This window comes from Penicillium coprophilum (assembly GCF_028826855.1).
Source record: "Penicillium coprophilum strain IBT 35676 chromosome Unknown utg000002l_segment0_segment0, whole genome shotgun sequence".
Classification (NCBI taxonomy): Eukaryota; Fungi; Ascomycota; class Eurotiomycetes; order Eurotiales; family Aspergillaceae; genus Penicillium; species Penicillium coprophilum.
The window spans coordinates 660,541-681,599 of record NW_026622721.1 but is presented as its reverse complement, the minus strand read 5'-3'; the positions used below and the strand labels follow the sequence as shown (position 1 = coordinate 681,599).

Genomic DNA, 21,059 nt, shown 5'->3' with positions numbered 1-21,059 from the left:
GTGCTGAGGCTCAACAAGTGACCAGAAATATGCAGGCATCATACTGATTTTATTTGTAGAGCTGGTGAATGATCAAAATATATATCTCGTATAGCCAATGGTATGTAGCGTTTAACCTCGATGGCGCCCATCTAATGATCCTTAGCTTCTAATAGTCTCGCTCAAGGGGTGTGTTTATACACCATAGTACTGCAGTAAAAATACATTCGTATCAGGTAATGTCTGGCAAGCCTTGGCTTTCCCTTTTGTTAAATGCCCCTTGCCGCGTTTTGCTCGGTAAGACTGAGGACGCCCAATTGGACTCCCTGACTATATTAGGGCATTCATTCCTCTGTTAAATCATATGACATACTCCGTACAGAGTACATAGGGCTCGCTTACTACTACAGTAGGCTTACTTGGGTACAACTACCTTCAGGTAAAAGCTGTATAGGTGGTTTATAGTAGAGAATCTAAGTTACCCTACTATCTATAAATAGACTGTCACCTTCATGCTTAATGGAAATCATTTTATTAGAATGCTTCTGCCTCTGTCGCCGTTGTGTCTGCTCCATATTCGACAATCAGATCCAAAGATGGGAACTTGACATGCGGAGGGCAGTCCAAAATTGTGCCACGTATGGTGCCTGACTCATTGTTGGTAGATTTCACCTCGGCCGGGGTCTGGAGTGTAGACGCCCGATGCTTCTTGGAAAAGCTGGAGTTGGGAATTTTCCTTAGTATATTGTCGCTTGCATCGTGGAGCCATGTCTCGCCTTCAACCCCTCGGGCATCATCTTCGAGATGATATAGGTGAGGCAGGGGTCTCGGTGGTTGTCGGAAGAGTACCTAGTCTCCCAAGAGTAGCAGAATAGATGCAAACCGAGAGCCTATCAATTCCTAGCAAAGGTGAGGGATTCATCAAACGACAGATACAGAAGTTCTGACATATTGCCGTCCGACATACCAGGCAGCGAGGCGAAAAGGTGGTAGACCTTGGGCTTTGCGGTGTTTGTGGGCTTTGTAGATGTTTAGACCTTGGGTGAAGATGAAAGTATGTAGCATCATGCGGTGGCCATTGGCTTGGTCTTTAATATCGGACTGGCCTTTCACTACTCTAGGTGAGATGATAAACTAATTCAGAACACCATTAGTACGGCCGGTCACAAGGCAGATGGCATCGCTGCGCTTCCAGCTCAACCAGAACAGTATTCGCTTGATGTTCTCTTTTGAATCCTTTTATATCGTGATACCATCACAAATGATCTTCCAGTGTATTCAAGTCGGCCAAATAATGTTCATTGAGCTTTATATATTGCGAAGTCTATACTAAAGATGTAGGGAGGAGTTTAGACAGCAGGCCAGTATGAGCAGAATTATCCCTATCGGCCTTCATTGGACCCCTGGTGATCTTACTGGGGCGCATCGATTGCATCGACACCACGGTATTCGAAAAACTTGTTCCACTCTGGATCCTCAATCAGGGCCTGCTTCAGGCTCGTTTCATAAGAGATCGAAAATTCAGGGCCCTCGTCTGATTCAGGGAACAGATCACGCGACGGGTAGATGATGACTACACCCTGAGTCAACCGGTCAATGAGATGTCGATACGTAGAGGGCTTTGCAAACCCAAAATCGGCGCTCGTGATATTGGCATCGCGATGGTCTGTCTGAAGAAGTGACATGGGCGGATGCGCATCAATGCGAATGTTCAGCACTGTCTTGTCACGCACTGTGGCTACTACATCTAACATCTGATCTAGAGCATCCTGTGTGATGCTGTCGGTCATTTGGCGGACATAAGAAGCTATCTTTGATAGCGGCCACTCGGAAATGACCTCCGCGGCTGTAGGTGCAGTGATTGGGGCAGTAGATGAGAGAACTCCGCTCATAACGTTGTGTTGGATCCGTGCCGGGACCTTGGGGCTGTGCATTCGTCGCCGCATATCAACAGCTTCCATCCACAATAAGGGGGCTGATAGATCTGGCTTAAAGACAGGTGCTCGAAGTCGAGTAACAGTGCGCCATAAGAAGGCGGAGAACGCGTCATATGTAGAGATCCAAGATCCGTCCGTTAATGTTGGCGACGCGAGTTTCTTTAGCTCCGCTGCCTTGCTCTTTGGCAGGTGAAAGAGCAGCATTTCGGCCTCGATATGACCAGGATGACGCTCGGGGGCAGGGGGACCATCGATCTTAGAATCTTCTGGCACAATGGGCTTTGTGAGACGTGAGAGATCCAGACATGCAGGATCCCATGAAGGGAAGGGTGTCTGGTTGACCGTTGCATAGCAGTTTTCCGCCAGCTGGTGGACGAGGCCGGCCCAGCCCATAACATCGTTAGAGTAATGGTGATGATGCATAATGAAGACAAGTCCACCCCGAATGAAGTTCAACTTATATGCGGCAACCACCGGGCTGTTATCAGGATGAGCCTCGGGCTTTTCGCCGTATGTCATCGGGGGGACACTCCAGCGTTTGAGATCACCTAGTGCTGAAGTACAGAAATTTTTCTCAGCAATCTCGTCAAAGGATGGGTAGTTGTCGCTGTCTTCTGGTGAATCCAACCATTGGACCACAAATTGTACAGTGCTATCCTTCTTCTTGACAAACGAGTGGTCACCGGAAGGGTCTTTCTCGATTGTACCGCAGATGTGCCGAACTTGGCTCAAGGTACGTTCAAGACCAGTCTTCAGCACATCGACGACTCGTGCCTTGTCTGCATCATCCACGCGAAAGAAGAGGGCATAGTTATTGTAGGTACAAGCGGTCAAGTAGTCGAGCGTTGACATTTTGAACCGCTCCTCCTCCGGATCATTTTCCCAACCGAAAGGGTGAAGATGAAGAACTTCTTGCTTGGGCATAGCGGTTTATTATTCAACAATGATAGGCACAGGGTATACAAAGAGAGCTCAACATTCGTGCGCATGCAACTTCAATCTTTATAGGGACTTGCCGTCAACGGCGGATAACCCCACTGTGACATCCAGGGCTAAAGATCATCATACGAAAAAGGTAGACACGGACCCAACACTTTGTAAAAATGCAGGGATTGTGAAACATGTGGCCTCGGGGGAGCAATTCCTTTCTTTTAGCCCCATTTTCTCCCGGTACTCCGTATATCTCGCTTGATCCACATAAAGCAGGCAATCTCCCAATGATAGAATCCAAGCCACTTGGTTGCAGGGTACTCCATAGATATCTTCGCACTGCCTTTGTTAGTTCCAACCGTTGTGAATCTTATTCGGTCTTCCGAGGCAAATAGAATAATATAAGAAACCACATGTTTGAGACACTCTCGGGTTGACTTTTTGCTCTATAGCTGTTAAAATCACATTCTCCTTAGAATCGGAATAGAATCATACCATGAAATAAAAATTACAGGGGGAAATTGTACTGGTCGATCCTCACATGTTTCTTTTCTCGGGTTTCTGGCCCCTCCCGAACAATGCTAAGGCCCCATGGAATGATTGGACCCGACTATACCCTATACTATAATTGTATTTAGTGAGTCCACTCTCGTCTTCAGTAGCCTATTGTATCCTCATTCTTGTTCGTTTTTCTCATTAGCAGTATTATTGACAATAATACATATCCCTGTCTGAGACCGGTAAAATGGCTACAACAGGAATTGAATCCCTGCAAGACCTTTACCACGGGTTACCAGTGTCCAAGCTCTGTCCTAAGAGATACAAACCCGTTGTTTTTCCGATACTCCTGAAGATCGCAATAAGGGTTCTTGGGTTCTCACCTAGGCAAAGGTAGAGTGGGCCGTGTCCAACCCGTTGCTTCATTTATAAAACCTCACTGGTCTTTCAAGACCAGGTGGACGTTCCACCGACTCCAAAAGACAATCAGCAGTTGCAATGGATCTGAGCGGCTCAGCCCTTGCTCCGCCAGAGGGCGTTATTCCAAACTTGGATAACTCACCAAACAACAATGGTCTCGCCATCGGGGTACTATCGGCATGCGCTGCTATTGCTACTATATGCCTTTTTATACGCGCCTATACCCGCATATGGTTATTAGGGAAGGTGCAAATTGAAGAAATTATTGTTCGGGCTCTTATACTGTCAATATCTTACTAAATTCTAGTCATTCCATAGGCTTAACCCTTTGCGCATATGTTAGTTGACCATCGAAGAATCATCTCAATATCCAAAGCTGATACCTACTCAGGGATGCTTCTGGGGAGCCATCCACGTCGAGATAGGTCTAATCGACACGCCAGGATATTTCGTTCGCTAGTGGAATGTTCAATTAAAGGATACGATCTCGCCCAATATCTAAGTCTGATACACAGAACCCTAGGAATTCATTTGATTGACTTATTCAAAGTACGTATCTCTCTTCGGTGTCTTTTGTACAATTGTTCTACTACCGATGCACATATATATCGTCGAGAGTCTACTCACAACATAAACCACTATAACTCGCGACATGATTTCCCCTGCTTTATCATACATATTTACTGGAACGGCATATCATACTACAGCATGGCCTACCACCCACGGACGTTTGAATGGGACTAAAGAACGTGGCGCAAAGGGGCGAACAACAACTCCTCGATTCGGCCTATTTGGCTGTGATATAATACATCCACATATACTAGTTTTCTAGGCCTAACATTATTCTCCATTAATAAGATTCTAGACAGATACCGCGCTTACATCACATCCCTTGGCTGGTCGTTGTCCTGCCACCGTCGGCTTAATCATGACAATCATTCATGCTACTCACTGAGCTAACACAATGCCTACACAGCCGTGTAAACGTTGAATTGGTAGAATCTAAGCGCGGGGGTTGTAAAAAAAAAAAAAAAGAGATACTGAGGCTTGCAAAGGAAAACACTGCATGAAGAATCGAGAACGATAAACGATATTTAAGAAATTGAATATCATGTTAAAGCTGACCATGACTTACATCAACCATTCCAATGGCCGAGCAGTAACTCGTCCACATCTTCCTTGGTCTAGTGGTGATGATTTCCGCTTGTCATTAAAACCGATAAGCGCGGGAGACCGGGGTTCGATTCCCCGAGGGAGAGATTTCTTTTTGAACCTGCTTTGCTCATCTGGGTATTTCTTTTTCTCTTTTTTTTGGCCTATCACATTGATTTGACTTGAAATTACACGAAACTGCTCTAAGCCATCTGATATACCCATAGCTGGTAGAAATAATGGCCTCTGAATACATGAAAATCCTGTGAACATTTAAGTGGGGTCTAGCCCTAAAAGGTCCGCTGCCCCATATATCAAAACTGGGCCAAATTCTTCAAGGCCGGCTGGCCCAATGGCAAGGCGCTTGACTACGAATCAAGAGATTGCAGGTTCGATCCCTGCGTCGGTCAATTAACTTTTGCTCCCTGTTTCTTTTTGCTCCATTGAAGTCGTAACCTAACGAATGGTAGTAAGTAGTAGTAGGAGTAGGTATAGATAGTAAAGTGATCTGCGTGTGCTTCGTAGGTTAAGAAGTGCCGATGTTAGTGGGTTTCAGAGTTACTAGTAAAAACATAATTAGAACCATAGGTCATTTTCATTATGCTCATGTATGTGTGGAATGCCGGCGCAGGTTTAAAGATACTATCCACGAGAAGCGCTGGATTGGGTTGAAGGAACTTTACGTATGCGGGATCACGTTTGGCAAATCTTGGCTTTCACTTTCCTAGTGCTCACCCCTTCTCGCTTGAAGTACACTAAGACCTTAACCATCATCATCCCAGTCACGACCGAACAGCGTGACGCAACTCACTGCAATCCGAGCAAAGCGGACGATCAACCGACCAGAGAGTTTCATGTCATAGCCCTTGTTGCTCATAACCACTTCTCTGGCCAACAAAAAGCCATAGTTTCAGCTGAACCCCTTTTCTAGTTGCTTGGTTCGTATCTTTCTGATATTTTTCTGCTTGTTGGTGCCATTAAGCTGATAGCACCACATTGGTCCAGTTTCCATAGATATCAGCACAACCTGTAATCTCCTCGGGAGTGCAAAATCGATGATACCATACACTGAACTTTTTCTGATCCAAAGGGCTGAGATGCAGCATGTCAATACGAGCTGTGCACGGAACCACATCATTTGGCGTTAAACCAGTAGACTCCTGTTGGATAACGTATTCTAACAAAGCGGCAAGATGATCAGATGTCCAGAAACCTTCTCGCCGTGGGAAGGTACGCACCAGGCGTAATGTCTCCCGACGTGTATGCCAGTCACGGCATTTAATGGCGTTGAAATGGAGGATTTGTAGAATCATAGGTTTAGTGGAGAACATGGAAGCTTGCTCCGCCAAGCTCAAGTAAAGCGCCGCCAACTCGTTCATTCGCTGGAATACGAGCAAAGAGGAGTCATAGGACATCTCTTCCAGCGGCCTCTCGAGAGAAGCAAGTATGATATCACTGGCCAAAGTCCATAGCTCGAGCAATATCATAGGGCCGCGGTCTTGTGGCGGTAATGTATCCCTATGTACTGAAATGAAAGCATGGAACTCGCTCTGCCAGTTCATTAACCTTTCCACAAGCGTCTTTTCCACGCTGTTCTGATAGAGTAGATCGGCAAGAGCAGTTTTCAGCCTCTCTTGACTTGATCCTACGCGGAGTTCCAATCCCTGTGGATAATTCGCTGTGATAACTGCTCCAAGGACAAAGGAAAAACCACTTTCAAACTCTTCCGGGCATCCATATACAGGCCGGCATACGGTGATCGCCCGCCAGAGCGGTAAACTGTCCGCTTCTGATTCTTGATCCCGCTGTGGTTGGGAGAATGTAGCCCGGTGTAGCTGTAGTTCCGAAAACGTGCGCATTAGGACCAGCCCCGAGGGATTCCCGTCGAAATTGACCTTCTGCCATTCCATAAGCACACTATAACCGGACCGTAAATGCGAGGTCACGGCCGTAGCATCGCCCTGGAAGAGAGACAGCGACACTAACATAATACATGAAACAAGAACTGCCTCTCTATGTGCGCTGCTTGTCGTATAGGTATCTCCCTTCGTTAGTCTCTCCCGCAAAGAAACAAGGACCTTCGTGCACTGCGCCAGAGTGAAAGATGGATTTTTATTCACACTAAGCGTAGCCATAGACAGGGGCTTTGATTTCAAAGAATCGATATCTTGCATAAATCTCAAATGCATAGAACTCAAAGCAATAGCTGCATGCCGCACAGCAGGTTCCTCCTCGGCGACCTGGTGAACGAGCCGCTGCCAGAAGTCATCGACCATATACCCAGTACATTTTCTAGAAGTATGCGTCTTGAATAAATCAAGATACCACCGTTCCACGAATGAAAGACCCACTTGGCTTGGATCTAGTATTCGTCGTGCAACGAAATTATTAGGGGTCGGGTCGGGGGCCGGGGCGACGGTCCGCATGTCTCGCACGGCGCGTTCACGCCGGTCCAGAGTCTCCACGTATTCGCATACTCGACCCGTATCGGTGCATCTCAAACATGATGGGTGGGTTTCATCGCACTTTTTGCGGCGAATTCTGGAGTTTGATATATGAGTTGAGGATCTTGTTGGCGTATCAGCTTACTCACTTGCACGTTTGGCAGCCCGAGCGAACCTTTGAATGGGTTGCTCTAGTTCTTCTAGTTGCTTCTGGGATCATCTCAAGTTCTCAGAAGACTTCCCTCATAGGAATGCAGCTGGCCCATCTGGTTTTGCTAAGCTTCAAATGTTGGGGGTTCACCGCCTTACACCCATCACACATTCAACAGACGCCCCTAAAACGGGTGGGTGTAGTATCCTGGCATAAATGTTGTCTATTTGCTGTTTGATCTTTGGGTATCTTGTTTAATGATGTATGCAGATAGTTTACCGGGTAGCACAAGAAATCACGATAGAGAGGTTCCAGTAGTCTCGAGCCTGAGCGTCGGAGATATCGCTGTGCCAATAAAGGGTGTGCGTGGCTGGATGAATGGGATTCCAGGTTGGACAAGGAATTCATTATATCGAATTATGGCAACCTAGCCGTAAAAAAGTGGAAAGCAAAGAATTTATATGAAATGTACACGGCTAAAAAATATCAGAATAGGATATCAAGTCGTCTCTACTTCATCAGTAGACTAACAGCCCAGGGGACACTGAGTCCTCGCAAATCCCCATAATGTTGTCCAACGCCCAGGAATACAATGGGGATTCCCGTAGCATGGACCATGCTGACCAGAGTTCCCACCATGTCACCGACGGTGTCACATTTGCTGATAATGAAGCCATCCAAATTCCTGCCGGTGCCAAATGCCTGGTTGAAGTTGCGAGCCTGCATGACACTATCTGTGCCGACTAGTGCCTCGCCAACCATGAAAATCTTGTCTGGGTTAGCAAACTTGGCGAACTTCTCAAGTGAGGACATCAGTCGCTGGTCGTTATGCCGACGGCCGGCAGTGTCGATCAGGACGACATCAAACTTATTGGCCGCTGCGTAGTCAACTGCATCCTTGGCAACGTTAGCCGCGTCCTTGCCGTAACCCTTTTGGTAGATCTCCACGTCGCCTGCATTCTCGCGGACGCTCAGTTCCTTCAAACGGTCAGCGTGCACACGGAGCTGCTCCACGGCACCGGAACGGAAAGTATCGCAAGCTGCAATAAGAACACGGTACTTGTTTTGGAGCAAGAAGTAGCAGATCTTGCTCAGATTGGTCGACTTTCCAACGCCGTTGACACCGACGATAGACATAACGTACGGGCGAGGCGCCTGCTGCTTACTGGTAGGAGCAACCACGGCGTTAATCTCGCGCAGCAAATCCAAAGAAGAAGTAGGCGTCAGGATCTTCCTCAGCGAGGATTCCATGGCCACGTGTAATGCGGCATCTGTGCTCTGGAAGTTTCCAGTCTTCTTGCCGATCATCTCACGCTTAACTCCCTCACAAAGCCGGACAGCAGCTTCGCGGGCAACATTCTTTTTCAAAAGATGTTCTTCCATTGCCTTGAGAGGCTTCTCGAGATCAGATTCTGTCAGAACTTTTCCGCCAACAATGTTACGGAAGAAGCCACCAATTGCGTTGAACCCGGAACCGACGACACCCGACGAAGCAGTGCCCTTGGACTTTTCCGCGTCAGCTTGGTCCAGAATGGATTGAACTTCCTCGCCTAACTCCTTCAACACGAATTGGCCCTTGCCAGTTCGGCGACCCCAATCCTCCTCGGAGACCGCCTCCACCGCTGGAACGGCAGACTCTCCTTCCTCCGCGGGGGCAGAATAATCAAGGATCTCTCCATCATCCTCATCTGCCATCCCACTGGCATCCCATCTGCGCATCTTCTTCACGGGGGTCTTGACGGGCTTTCCCTTCCGAGCTTCATCACCAGACGATGTGTTGGCGCTCGAATTGGCAGCCTTGCGAGCTCGTCGGGACCCACGACCTCCAGGTCCGGTCTTGGCCGTAAGAAGATGACCCTGGGGGGTCGAAGATCTAGAAATTTCTGGTGTAGCTGGTGGCGTACCCTCGTCAGAGGTCGCCCCGGCTAGCGCAGCTCTAGGCTGCGCTTTGGGATGGTCAGCATGTGCTTGAAACCGAGAGTGTTGTCATTCCATACCTTTCACCAGGCCAGGTACCGGTGGCGGTGGTGGACCTCCATTGTCCGACGAAACAAGCGGGTCTTTCCTTTCGCCCGTCTCTGGCACGATCTCCTCTACGAAGCCACCAGTGTTGTCTTCAAGCTCCCGAACTTGCTGTTCAAAGTATTGGTCGAACCGATAGGTTTGGATTCTGGCGCGGTCTCCCTTCACCTGGTCCTTGTAGAGATCAATGAAGATTGTCGAAATGTTCTCAAGAAGTCTGTCGATCCATCCAAGATGGAGTAGCGATTGGTAGACGGCCTGCATAAGGTCAGGAGTTAGTCGAAGAGCGACGCGCATGCGCATGCGACAGACGCACCACGAAGATTAAATCAAATTCCTTCACTCTCTTCCATTTCAATGTGTATTTCTCCTTCTTGTATGCCGGCGAGACCCCACTAACTGTCGTAATCTGTGGCACGACCTTCTCCTCGATAAAGACATCGTTGATCAGGCTGTTGATAACATGTGCGCCCACTGGAGCGTATGCCTTAGACCAGAGCACCACGCCCGAAGTCGTCAAAATCTCAAAAGCCTCTAACATTCTGGGTGTCTCCGGTAGTCGTTCGCCAAATTTGAAAGAAAGATAATTAATGTGGGAGGGGGAAAAGGCCCGGTGTGACTTGTGGCGGAATTGGGGCGAAGTTGGGGGGGAGCTCGGAAGCGGATTGGATCTTCAGCCACGTATAAACACTTTCCTCCGCTATCAACCTCGCTTCTTCCCCAAACTCCCGTCAGACGATCAGGACGATACGTTCGCCACTGAATTTTCACCCTCCTTATCCCTCTATCCTCCTTTCCTTACTTCGGTACATTATGTATCGGGGCTCTTTCGCTCCGCCGCCCGCGCAATCGCCGCCCCTTCACCACCCCGTCCCGCAACATGTCTCGACCGTCCCTATGATGCGCTCACCTCCACCACCAGCTCCCCAGCAACCCGCAAGTGCTGGATATGGTGGTAACCCATATCAACCATCGCCCGTTCAGGGTGGCAGTGGAAGCTATGCCCCTGGTGCTCCGGGATTCGGTGGGTTCATGAACGAGCCCACAGCGCAGATGGGCTTCCAGGTCGGCAAGAGCGCAATGGCGGCTGGGCAGGAGTATATGGAAAATAATGTAGGCATCATTGACAGATGTCTATTTTCCACATATAGCTAACCTGGAGATAATTTGCAGTTCAATCGCTATGTCTCTATACCCGCTCTCAAGCACTACTTCAATGTCTCCAACTCCTACGTCCTGAAGAAACTGGTTCTTGTCCTCTTCCCCTGGCGACACAAACCCTGGTCTCGACAGCAGGCCCGAATGGCACCAACCCCCGGACCAAGTGGTCAAATCATGCAGCAACAATATTCGTCCATGTTCCTGCCTCCTCGCGACGACCTGAATTCGCCAGACATGTATATTCCCGTCATGGCTCTGGTCACATATATTCTGCTGTCGGTATTATTGGCTGGATTCCGGGGTGATTTCCATCCAGAACTTCTGGGGTCGATTACCACCACGGCCATTGCAGTGATCGCCTTCGAAATCCTATGCATGAAGCTTGCGACATACATCTTGAGCATCAACAATGACTCGCAGCTGCTAGATCTGGTAGCATACTCGGGCTACAAGTTCGTTGGAATCATTGTTACTATGGTGGCGTCCGAGATCTTCAATCCTGGACAAGGGACTAGGGGTTGGGTTGGCTGGACGGTATTTGCGTACACCTTTTTGGCCAATGCGTTCTTCCTGGTAAGTGACAGATTTGATCTAACTTCCCGTGCGTTCCGCAATTCCTAACATATATACTCTAGCTTCGCTCGCTGAAATATGTGTTGCTCCCTGATTCGACTGACTCCGCCATGCATGCCGGTTCGATGCAGGCCGTGGCTCGGTCCCAGCGCAACCGACGCGGTCAGTTCTTGTTCGTATACTCCTATGCGGTTCAGCTCGTTTTCATGTGGGTTCTCAGTCGCGAGGGACCATCCTCTGCGGCATCTGCCGGCTCTGCGTCGTCATAATCAGGTACGCAGAAAGGGCAAGCAAGGATTTGCTCTTTGCTATTTGGAAGAGATAGACTGGGTTAGTAGGAAGGCATAGCATGGAAGGACAAGTGGCTTGCTCTGGGTCTTTGGGCATTGCACGGCCGAGGTAACGATATAGCACGACTTATTGTAATCAAAACTTATTTGCATTTGTACATGAATGTAGTAAATATGAACCATGTAGGTGACCAAGATGGGCTAAGTTAAGTTCAAAGATATCAAGGCTATAAATCTAAGCTACTGAAGGAGGATTTGGTTTTGCAAAAATGAATTGTATTTCCCTTAGTATCTGAGAAAGCGAACTGCCAGTCTAAAACAGGTGATCCTATATTCTTTTTGAGGGTTAGCGACAAGTCACAACCATCATAACAAGCAATCTTATGCAAGGGGCTAAGGTTCTCAGAGATCTTGGTAGTTAGGTAATTTCATAGCGAGAAGCTCAATTACTATCTAGGCGTGATAAAAGTTTCTAATCATCGGACCTGGGGGTGTTGCTGAGGATTGCGTGGATGTGTCAACGTACCCTGTGAAAGATGGAAGCTGCGATGTGGCCGAGAAGTCCGGTCTTTGAGTATCAAGTAAGGTCCTATAATCTTGGAATTGTCAGCGCGATGTCTCTCAAAAGCATTGACAACATATAACAGAGTAGTTATAATCCATATCAGAATATGTAAGAAAATTGAATATCATACGACAGTGCTGTATAGAGAGCCCCGGCGAGGGCCTCACAGACACTGGGTCAATCGCAAATTACGGCATCATATGAGGAATGAGGGGGAAATCGGCGGTAAAAAAGGGAAGATGAGCATACCTGAGTGAAAGGCTACATATGAGCGAGTGGCGAGAGTGAAACCGAAGCAAGACTCATCATCAAAGTCTTGAGCTTCTAAAGCTGGATAGCTTGAAGGGAATAAGCAAAGTTGTCGGCCAAAAAAAACGAGATAAAATGCACGGGCTCGGATAAAGGTTATTGCGGGTGCTGAGATAAGCAGAGCCCTAGACCTGCAAGTGGCCGGTTAAGCGAGAATGTTGCGAGTGTGGGCACATCCGAATTTCGAGACAACTCTTGGACAATTGAACTCTTTCGACAACCCCTTCTCGACTCATACCCCCTGTCGACCGTGAGTGTGCTATCTACAAATATTCCAGAACCGCGACGCTGAATTTTTCATCTCGCAGAATTTCGCCATGGCCGATATCGATGTCAAGGTCGCTTCGTGGAAGCTGGTTGAGGTTGGCCGCCTAGTGCTGATCCGCAGCGGCCCCTTCGAAGGCAAGCTCGCTGCCATCGTGGAGATCGTGGACCACCGCCGTGTATGTGGAATCGCCCTTTGAATCCGGAAATCGTTACAAATTTGGAGAATCGGATTTTCGGAGATTTGAGTTGGAAATTGTGTATTGACTTGCGATTTTCTTCAGGTCCTGGTCGACGGTCCCTCCTCCGAGGAGAAGAAGATCGTGCCCCGTCACGTTCTCCCCCTCGCTCACGCCACTCTCACCCACTTCACCATTCCCCAGCTTCCCCGTGCTGCCGGTACCGGTCCCGTCAAGAAGCTCTGGGCTAAGAACGAGATTGATGGCAAGTGGGCCAAGAGCTCTTTCGCTCAGCGCACCGACCGCGCCGAGCGCCGCAAGAACCTGTCCGACTTCGAGCGCTTCAAGGTTCTCCGCCTCCGCAAGCAGGTACGTGGAAATACCGAATGGGGGAATGATTCTGGCACATGATGCGCCTGACTCCACCCGATCGGATAATCTGGGGGATTACGAACAAATCAACTAACATAATCCCAGGCTCGCTACGAGGTCCAGAAGTCCCACGCCAAGGCTCGCGCTGCCAACAAGTCATAGATGATTACGAGGTTTCGGTGCATGGGTTTGAAGGAGGTGTCCTGGAAGGGTTTCCATTGCTGGTAATACTCTGGCAAAATCGCTGTATGCATTATCAATGAACAGCAAAAATGATTCAAAATCCTTGATATCCCGGCAAAGGGGCCTTTTGTTATTTGGTTTTCCTCGTGGCTCTGGACTCATTTTATATCCCCAAATTTACGGGAAATATCTGGCTCTACCAAAAAAATAGAACGAGCAGATGCGTAAATACATAAATGACCTGGAAACTGTATTATATATTTATCTTGATCTAGATGAGATCTATAAATTATTAGCCAATCTAGTTTAGAATTGGTGATGTAGTTCCATATAGGGCAATGTGTGCAGGGCGGGCAGTCTGGGGTCTCGCTAATGATTTTCGGGTTCGGTCTGGCGCACAGCTACGCACCTTCAACTTCAACAAAATCCACCCCCATTCACAACAGCTTGATATTTACGTTTCAGGTATGTATGACTATTTACTCGACTGAATTCTCGCCTTTTCAATATCAAATTCCGCCCTTTTCCGAGTGTTGTGCGATTCGTGGGGGGGGTGACCAATCTCCTCCAATCTCTCCCACCATGCCCGCTCTCACACCATTCAACCAGCCTTAACACCATTGCGAACGAAACAACCCAACTAACCAACTCTTTTTTCGCATTCTTCTTAGGCCTCTTTACACCGCAAAAATGGCTGATCCCCGCGTTGAAGAAATCCACGATGACGAGGTCTCCAAGACCGTTGAGGATAGCTCCTCTGAGTCTGGCTCCGAGGCTGGCGATGAGCCCAACATTCCCGCCGGTGCCTCCGTCGCTGTTCACTCCCGTGGCGAGAAGAAGGCTCGCAAGGCCATTGGCAAGCTCGGCTTGAAGCTCGTCCCTGGCATCACCCGTGTCACTCTCCGCCGCCCCAAGAACGTATGTGAATCCCGATGCGACCGTCATGAGAATGTCTACCCCACCCGGTACAATGTGATTGCGATTACCAACCGCAACACTGGTCACCAATATGAAATATTTCGATCGTTCCCAATGCGGAGATGCTAACTAATGGAATTAAAGATCCTCTTCGTTGTCAACCAGCCCGAGGTTTACCGTTCCCCCAACAGCAACTGCTGGATGTATGTGGATACCAATTGGAGTCAATTCATGTCTGAATGAGGCTTACTGATACTCTTCTAGCATCTTCGGTGAGGCCAAGATTGAGGACCTGAACTCCCAGGCCCAGGCTTCCGCCGCTCAGCAGCTCGCTGCCTCCGAGGCCGCTGGCGACCACGCCGGTCACGACCACGAGGAGATTCTCGGCAAGGCCAAGGCCCCCGAGGCCGATGATAAGAAGGAGGATGAGGAGGATGATGGTGAGGAGGTTGATGAGTCCAACCTTGAGTCCAAGGATATCGAGCTCGTCATGGCACAAGCAAACGTTTCCCGCAAGAAGGCCGTCAAGGCTCTCCGTGAGAACGACAACGATATCGTTAACTCCATCATGGCCCTCAGCATATAATGAGTGATTGTATTTAAGGTTCTATGAGGGACTTGGGTTATAATGCTGGATGGAAGATGTCTAGTATGCTGTCGCCCATAGTGTACACAATTTAGCCCAAAAAACAATTGAACCCATGGTTGAGTCAACCAATCATTCTATATACCTGTAATCATGAAAATAAATCCTATTTGTAAGTTATTTGTTATTTACAATCATGAACAAAAATCTCTTTATAGTTTGTCTTGTCTGTATAATACACGGTGGATTTCGGAATTGGCATCACGTGACCCGAACAATCCAAACCTTCCGGGTCGCTCCTCGTTCGGCACCTCCCTGCACATTGAACTCCCCTCTCTTTTCCCCACCCCCAACCTCTATCATACCCGTCACAATGGCTGCTGTATGTTCTGCTCCTACTTCTCGACAAGAGAGACCCTCGTCAATCTATCCGGATGACTCCCGCTAACTCCCTTCACCCGAAAACAGCGCAGCGCCGCTCTCAAGATCGACTGGGCCCAGGTGTCGACCTCCCTCGGCCTCCGCGGCCAGACCGCCGTTTCCCTCCAGGCTTTCAAGAAGCGCAATGACGAGGCTCGCCGCAAGGTCCAGGTTCTGTCCGAGCAGCCCCAGACCGTTGACTTCAGCCACTACCGCGGCATCCTGAAGAACAAGGCCATCGTCGACGAGCTCGAGAACCACTTCAAGTCTTTCAAGCCCGCTACCTACGATGTCAACCGCCAGCTGAAGGCCATTGACGCCTTTGAGGCCCAGGCTGTCCAGAACGCCGAGGCTACCAAGGGTAAGGTTGAGGCCGAGCTGCAGAACTTGCAGAAGACCCTGCAGAACATCGAGACCGCCCGTCCCTTCGAGGACCTCACTGTCGTACGTATTAGTTGCCGCATACCGCCGACTTATAATGATTACTTACATGTCTGCTTTCTTAGGACGAGGTTGCTGCCGCCCAGCCCGAGATCGACGAGAAGACCGCTTCCCTTGTCTCCAAGGGCAAGTGGATGCCCCCTGGCTACAAGGTATGTGTCTACTGTCTTGCTGAAAACAATGCATCCGTTTTGATGCTTATACCTTTCCCTTTTGTAGGAGCGCTTCGGCGATCTGTCCGCCGTTTAAGCGTGGACTCTTGTGGCCTCAAATCCGCATTTTTATTCCTCGCTCCATCACACTACGTGATCATGACTTTTGGAGCCAAGAAGATGGCTATTCAGCCAATGTGTGGTCAGATACCTCCGATAGTGTGGTGGGGTAGCTGGGATGTGTATAGAAACAATACATTAGTCGTTTCTGCGTTCATTAATGGATTCTACTGTAAATTCATATGTTCGTAGCTGTATCAATATTCTCATAATGGGTAAATGGGTGAGAAATCGGTAGTTCGAAAAATGAGGTCAATCAGGATCTGACATGTCCGATATATATATCCAAGCAAGCTCTCTCCGCGTGGATCGAGTCAAGATATAGAGCGAATATCACCCGAAGATCGGCTCTCTGACACCCCAGCAAATACCAAGCAGGAATATGCAGATTCTTCAGACGTATAGACTATCAAGCCACATACATAATGCTGAGGAGCTCTCAAGCTGGCCTTGCCAAGACACGTAAATCACCTCAGTTTACCCACTTCCCCTACCCCTCAGTAATAGGCCGGGCTCTTTTTCCTTTTCAATTCTTTTCATTGGAGATTGCACTGGAAGTGCTGTCAAGTGCCTTTCGACAGATCACAAGGAGCAACAGGGACGTCATTATGCGAAGCTTGCAGTCAATGTCGTATGGACTGTGTTTCCATTGAGATAAACCATACCCGTCTCTGCTGTCCCTGCTCTCTGGCCATTTACATATATAAACACACCGTGTGATTTGCAAGTGGACGTCTTGCTGCGAGCAAACTATATAAGAACACCTCTAGACGCACTGTTGCAAATGGGCCCAGGCCCTTCCGATCCGTTGGCCGAACCCCCGTGCTCGCGCCTTGAGTCACTGCCCGTGGAAATACTCCAGTTGATCTTTCTTCACAGTCTTGAAGTGAATCTCCCTCGTGCCTCACCACGTCTCAGCCAAGCATTGTCAAATCAATTGCTCTATACATGGCTCATTCGGCTTGCATTCAGCAGTCCCAATTCAGGCTCCCGAGAGGGCTTCTTTACCCCGGATTTCCTACCCCCACCTTTGGATTTCTGGGCATTATCCTGGAAAGACCGCCAACAATTACAGACTAACATACTGGCATGTCGGTGGTGCACATTTCCTCTGTTCCGGAAATGCCAACGTGAGTACGTTGCCCACGCAATCCGACAGAAATGTGTTGGCCTGCTCTTCCATCCGGACGACCAAGCACTGCTCTCAAATCTGGACCCACGCTTTGAACACCTAGAAGACTGCGACTGGGCCGTACTCGGCCGGCGTGGGAAAGGGGATCTGATTATACCGGCGCAGTTGCAGGAAAGCTCGCGCCACGCTGTTGACCGCAAGGTCGCAATATGGTTCCATTTTGGTGCTGTCCAAATCCGTAAACCAAGCGAGATATACCATGAGAACGACCTCTTCCGGCTGCCGTGCTCAGTGCCTATTGGACCGGGCCGCATCCCAGACAAAATCTTGCGCTCGCCCTGGTCAGATGCGCAGTTTGAGTTCTTGCAGCTGCTCTCTTCGGACTTCTACCTGGATGAAGATGAAGCTAGGCCAGATCGCTCCTCTGAGATCACCTGTCGTCTGATTAGAGCGCGCGAGATTGAGCCTTTTCGTCGCTTGCTGAATCTATTTTTTCGCGCCGGAAATTGTCGTGTTCTTGCTCGCTGGCCGCTACAGTATTTACATTATTCCCTTGTTCGGCGGTGTGGGAGTGGACCTGGGGATCCGTTTGCAAATGTTATTCTGAATGGGCGTTGGCATGATATGCCCGCAGACGCCAAGCAGGATTTGTTGCGATATGTCGAGTCGTCTTCGTTGAAGGATGGACATTAACATGCTTTTCTCTTGAACAGGATTCACACTTAGCATTGTATGATCAGTCTATACATACTACTCCATGTCTATATATCAAACGCTTACCATGTATATATACACCCCTACAATGCATATCTACGATCTAAAGAAGAAAAACAATATAAAAATTCCATATCACAAAATTTGTATCATGATCCTCAATTAAAAACTGCGCCACGGGGTATGTACTCCAAGCAGGTGTAATGACAAAAGAAAATTCGCGCCGGCATAACAATCGTAGAACCCATAACCAGTCCTTCTATCCTCATAGGCTCAATGGGTGTGTGTAGACAGGACGGTTTGTTTCCCATCAGACTGCTGATCGACGCCCACGCCTACGTTTTCCACAGGAGCCGCAGGTCAGACAGGAGATGATAGCATCGATCACTGTGACCACACCACTGATGATGGCATGGCAGACGGAGCCGATGGCATTAACAATGGCCATGAGGCAGCTACCGATGGCGCGGAAGACGCTTTGGATCTAGAGGCAGATATGTTAGTTGAGTCTTCTCTCAGAGAGCAGATGGAGGTTTCACATACGCAAGAGACGACGGCACCCATATTGACGATGAAGAGCTTTTCTTGGTGGTTTTGTATTGATGTGTTTTGTTTATTTCGGTTTGGTGAGAGTAGGCTCCGAGCTGGAGGAAGCGTGTGTGTGGATAGTTGTATCACTGAAAGGGTGCATATTGAAGATGATGAAGTAGAGGGAAAGGTTTAAATAAAGACTGGCGATGAATGATCGTCTGAGATAGGGACAGAAATTTCCTGCTCAGATACGTAAGTGGTGTCCGAAACAGGCGATTGATAGACACGTTCGTGTATGTTGTAGTGAAGCTTGTCTTGCAAAGCGTCAGAAATCACAAGGTGCAGGCGCCAGTGACGTCGTTGTAGGAGCTATGACAGAATTTCCAAGGTTTGATGAAGAATGAGAGAGAAGAGAATTTTATGATGGAGCCCAATCCTTAATGGAACACAAGGTACCAGGGGGTGTCGTCCAACTGATCATTCCGTCATTTCGGCCATTCCTTGATTTCAGGTTCAAAAGCACCAGAAGTACATAATCTAATTTTATACTATAGGGATGGTGAGACAATTGGATCCTGCGCGAGTCTAGAATTTAGGATTAGCTCCAGTTCTAATTTCAAATTTATCCATATTGAACTCGTGGACTCCGGCGATATTCTCCTTGTTATTTCCGTTCTGACAGCTTTTTCTACTGACAATCCCTGACGTCATTTGATAACAAGCTAAACCAGATTGAGCATCAAGGCGGGGCATCTCACGTGCCAGCATGTGACTTTTCAGCCCTCCAGTGCCAAGCCCTAAATGCCAAGCCATTTCCTGTCGGGTTCTTTCCCGCCAATCAGAACGAGGTTAGGCCTCGGACTTTGCCTGTAGCGTTCAGGTGTATACTTCCGTTGATATGCGACCTACTCCGTACAACATACTACATTGAATTGTCATAAATCTGAAATGATTCGGGCGTACATATTGATTTACTCATAACGAGAAAGTCCGATTGCTCCATGAGCCCACCAAAATGCGAAGATGCAATCGTGACGCGGTCGAAGCTTGCTCCGCCTGAGCCCGCGAGCAGCTCGAATGCTCCCGCTATCCCCAAGTCGAAGCGCCGACCAGGTCGCACCTTCAAGAACCCGATTCGGAGCAGCTCAGCTCGGTCCTCTCGGTCCTCGCGGTCTACCCGGTCTAGCCCCTACGATCGCCCGTCGAATTCGCCCAGACCCATAATCTCGCGCCCGCTTACTCCCCATAGGATGTTGTCCATTCTTGAGGCCCTCCCCGTCGAGATTATCGAGCAGATCTTCCTATATTCGCTCAATCTAAATTTCCCCCGGTCTTCGCCGTTCCTATCGCGCGCCCTCTCCGGTGAACACATCTATCGCGCCCTCATTCTGCTTGCATTCTGGAATGATTCGCCCGACTACCCCCGTAGCAAGGCCGTCGAGCGCATGCTGGTGCCGCTGGACTACGTTCCTCTCAAATTGGATGAGCGCGCCCGCTTACAGGAAACCATCTTCAAGTGCAGGTGGTGTACCATGGACCGCGTGCGTGAGCAGATCCCGACAATGCAGATACTGACTATCTACCGTCGCTGGATCAACGCCGGTATCGTGACGAAGGAAGACGAACAGGCTGCCTTTGAAAAGTTCCTAGCGCGTAAGGATGATAGCGTCCGCGTATTCCATGGGAAGGGAGAACCAATGAAAGAACTCGCTAGCTTGCCCCCAGAGTTCTTCCAGATGGCCCCGCATGCGCTGAAAGGCCCTCACGAATACGAGCTTAATATAATCCCCATGGTTACTACCGAGCTGCAATGTGTGGATGTGAGATTGACGGTCAATCTCCCTGCACTCGATCTGTGCAGATTCCCGTCCCATCTCCTACGAGGCCGCAGCAATGGTTTCCTTCCAGAAGACGTTGCCTTCCTAGAGATGCTGCGGATAACCTCGTGCAATTGGACCCCCGGAAAGAGCTCCTTGTCACCCTCGACCCTGACCAAAGTCGACCGCAAAGCCCTGAACGAAGGAATCCAGAACGCAATCCGTCACCAGAACTTCAACGCCATGCTCTCTCTCCTCAAAATTGATGAGTTTATCTTCCGCTACAAAGCAGAGAAGCACGGCCGCGGTGGTTTTTATACGATACCGCCTGAACACTTCATCGCTGTTACTCGCACCGGCCGCGATAAGCCACATCTCAATTTGGCTTTCTTCGAGGCTCTCCTCCGTGCTAGTGCGGAGTCTTTACCTAGCTGGTCCTCGGAGATCACAACGTGGACCGTCGATAATATGGAACTCGCGAAAAAGGACCCGAGTACTTACAATCAGATCAATGGTAAATTTGCGCGCTGGTTGTCGAATTTCCTGCTTCGTCTCCCTGCGCAGGTTGAGTATGCCAGTGGTTTCCCGAGTGGTCAGCTGTTTTGTTGTGGTCAGTTAGATACCTTGGATATTGAGGGCCAACGCTTTGTTGATGAGGTTCTTAAACCATCCCGTGAACCATTGGGGAATTGGTTGATGGAGAGTTCATTCCGGACTGAGGATTACTGGGTTAAAAAGTTTGGCCCTCCTCTTCCTCCATGAGATTATCCTGCGTAGTCTTACGAGGATGTTGTTAGCG

The 21,059-nt window shown here is 48.9% G+C and overlaps 11 protein-coding genes across 11 annotated transcripts; 7 read left to right on the top strand and 4 right to left on the bottom strand.

Annotated features, from left to right (window-relative positions):
* Nucleotides 1–1,391: 1,391 nt before the first annotated feature.
* On the bottom strand, nt 1,392–2,840 carry N7500_001664 (Transferase; the record flags this gene model as incomplete). Its single annotated transcript, XM_056672810.1, has 1 exon — nt 1,392–2,840. The coding sequence occupies one exon, from the start codon at nt 2,838–2,840 to the stop codon at nt 1,392–1,394; it is 1,449 nt and encodes a 482-aa protein (XP_056536329.1).
* A 2,050-nt stretch (nt 2,841–4,890) lies between these two features.
* On the top strand, nt 4,891–5,331 carry N7500_001663 (uncharacterized protein; the record flags this gene model as incomplete). Its single annotated transcript, XM_056672809.1, has 2 exons — nt 4,891–5,054; nt 5,205–5,331. The coding sequence occupies 2 exons, from the start codon at nt 4,891–4,893 to the stop codon at nt 5,329–5,331; spliced, it is 291 nt and encodes a 96-aa protein (XP_056536328.1).
* Nucleotides 5,332–5,893: 562 nt separating this feature from the next.
* Nucleotides 5,894–7,342, bottom strand: N7500_001662 (uncharacterized protein; the record flags this gene model as incomplete). The annotated part of the gene is made up of 1 exon (XM_056672808.1): nt 5,894–7,342. One exon carries the CDS (start codon nt 7,340–7,342, stop codon nt 5,894–5,896), a length of 1,449 nt encoding a protein of 482 aa, XP_056536327.1.
* Nucleotides 7,343–8,021: 679 nt separating this feature from the next.
* On the bottom strand, nt 8,022–10,074 carry N7500_001661 (signal recognition particle receptor subunit alpha; the record flags this gene model as incomplete). Its single annotated transcript, XM_056672807.1, has 3 exons — nt 8,022–9,457; nt 9,509–9,791; nt 9,850–10,074. The coding sequence occupies 3 exons, from the start codon at nt 10,072–10,074 to the stop codon at nt 8,022–8,024; spliced, it is 1,944 nt and encodes a 647-aa protein (XP_056536326.1).
* A 272-nt stretch (nt 10,075–10,346) lies between these two features.
* N7500_001660 (protein transporter YIF1) lies at nt 10,347–11,536 on the top strand (the record flags this gene model as incomplete). The annotated part of the gene is made up of 3 exons (XM_056672806.1): nt 10,347–10,646; nt 10,707–11,267; nt 11,330–11,536. 3 exons carry the CDS (start codon nt 10,347–10,349, stop codon nt 11,534–11,536), a joined length of 1,068 nt encoding a protein of 355 aa, XP_056536325.1.
* Nucleotides 11,537–12,389: 853 nt separating this feature from the next.
* N7500_001659 (60S ribosomal eL14 domain-containing protein) lies at nt 12,390–13,602 on the top strand (the record flags this gene model as incomplete). The annotated part of the gene is made up of 5 exons (XM_056672805.1): nt 12,390–12,406; nt 12,561–12,681; nt 12,740–12,874; nt 12,980–13,243; nt 13,352–13,602. 5 exons carry the CDS (start codon nt 12,390–12,392, stop codon nt 13,406–13,408), a joined length of 594 nt encoding a protein of 197 aa, XP_056536324.1. The 3' UTR covers nt 13,409–13,602.
* Nucleotides 13,603–13,866: 264 nt separating this feature from the next.
* Nucleotides 13,867–14,944, top strand: N7500_001658 (nascent polypeptide-associated complex subunit alpha). Its single transcript, XM_056672804.1, has 4 exons — nt 13,867–13,894; nt 14,101–14,347; nt 14,492–14,550; nt 14,612–14,944. The coding sequence occupies exons 2-4, from the start codon at nt 14,120–14,122 to the stop codon at nt 14,931–14,933; spliced, it is 609 nt and encodes a 202-aa protein (XP_056536323.1). The 5' UTR covers nt 13,867–13,894; nt 14,101–14,119; the 3' UTR covers nt 14,934–14,944.
* Nucleotides 14,945–15,306: 362 nt separating this feature from the next.
* N7500_001657 (F1F0 ATP synthase subunit d) lies at nt 15,307–16,227 on the top strand (the record flags this gene model as incomplete). The annotated part of the gene is made up of 4 exons (XM_056672803.1): nt 15,307–15,315; nt 15,402–15,797; nt 15,860–15,946; nt 16,014–16,227. 4 exons carry the CDS (start codon nt 15,307–15,309, stop codon nt 16,041–16,043), a joined length of 522 nt encoding a protein of 173 aa, XP_056536322.1. The 3' UTR covers nt 16,044–16,227.
* A 623-nt stretch (nt 16,228–16,850) lies between these two features.
* Nucleotides 16,851–17,891, top strand: N7500_001656 (uncharacterized protein; the record flags this gene model as incomplete). The annotated part of the gene is made up of 1 exon (XM_056672802.1): nt 16,851–17,891. One exon carries the CDS (start codon nt 16,851–16,853, stop codon nt 17,889–17,891), a length of 1,041 nt encoding a protein of 346 aa, XP_056536321.1.
* Nucleotides 17,892–18,222: 331 nt separating this feature from the next.
* N7500_001655 (uncharacterized protein) lies at nt 18,223–18,476 on the bottom strand (the record flags this gene model as incomplete). Its single annotated transcript, XM_056672801.1, has 2 exons — nt 18,223–18,396; nt 18,456–18,476. 2 exons carry the CDS (start codon nt 18,474–18,476, stop codon nt 18,223–18,225), a joined length of 195 nt encoding a protein of 64 aa, XP_056536320.1.
* A 968-nt stretch (nt 18,477–19,444) lies between these two features.
* Nucleotides 19,445–21,022, top strand: N7500_001654 (uncharacterized protein; the record flags this gene model as incomplete). The annotated part of the gene is made up of 1 exon (XM_056672800.1): nt 19,445–21,022. The coding sequence occupies one exon, from the start codon at nt 19,445–19,447 to the stop codon at nt 21,020–21,022; it is 1,578 nt and encodes a 525-aa protein (XP_056536319.1).
* Between the last annotated feature and the right edge of the window lie 37 nt (nt 21,023–21,059).

Coding starts and splice junctions, on each gene's coding strand:
- N7500_001658 (XM_056672804.1), top strand. CDS start 14,120: ATGGCTGATCCCCGCGTTGAAGAAATCCACGATGACGAGGTCTCCAAG. Junction 14,348..14,491: donor CTCTCCGCCGCCCCAAGAAC/GTATGTGAATCC, acceptor ATGGAATTAAAG/ATCCTCTTCGTTGTCAACCA. Junction 14,551..14,611: donor CCCAACAGCAACTGCTGGAT/GTATGTGGATAC, acceptor ATACTCTTCTAG/CATCTTCGGTGAGGCCAAGA.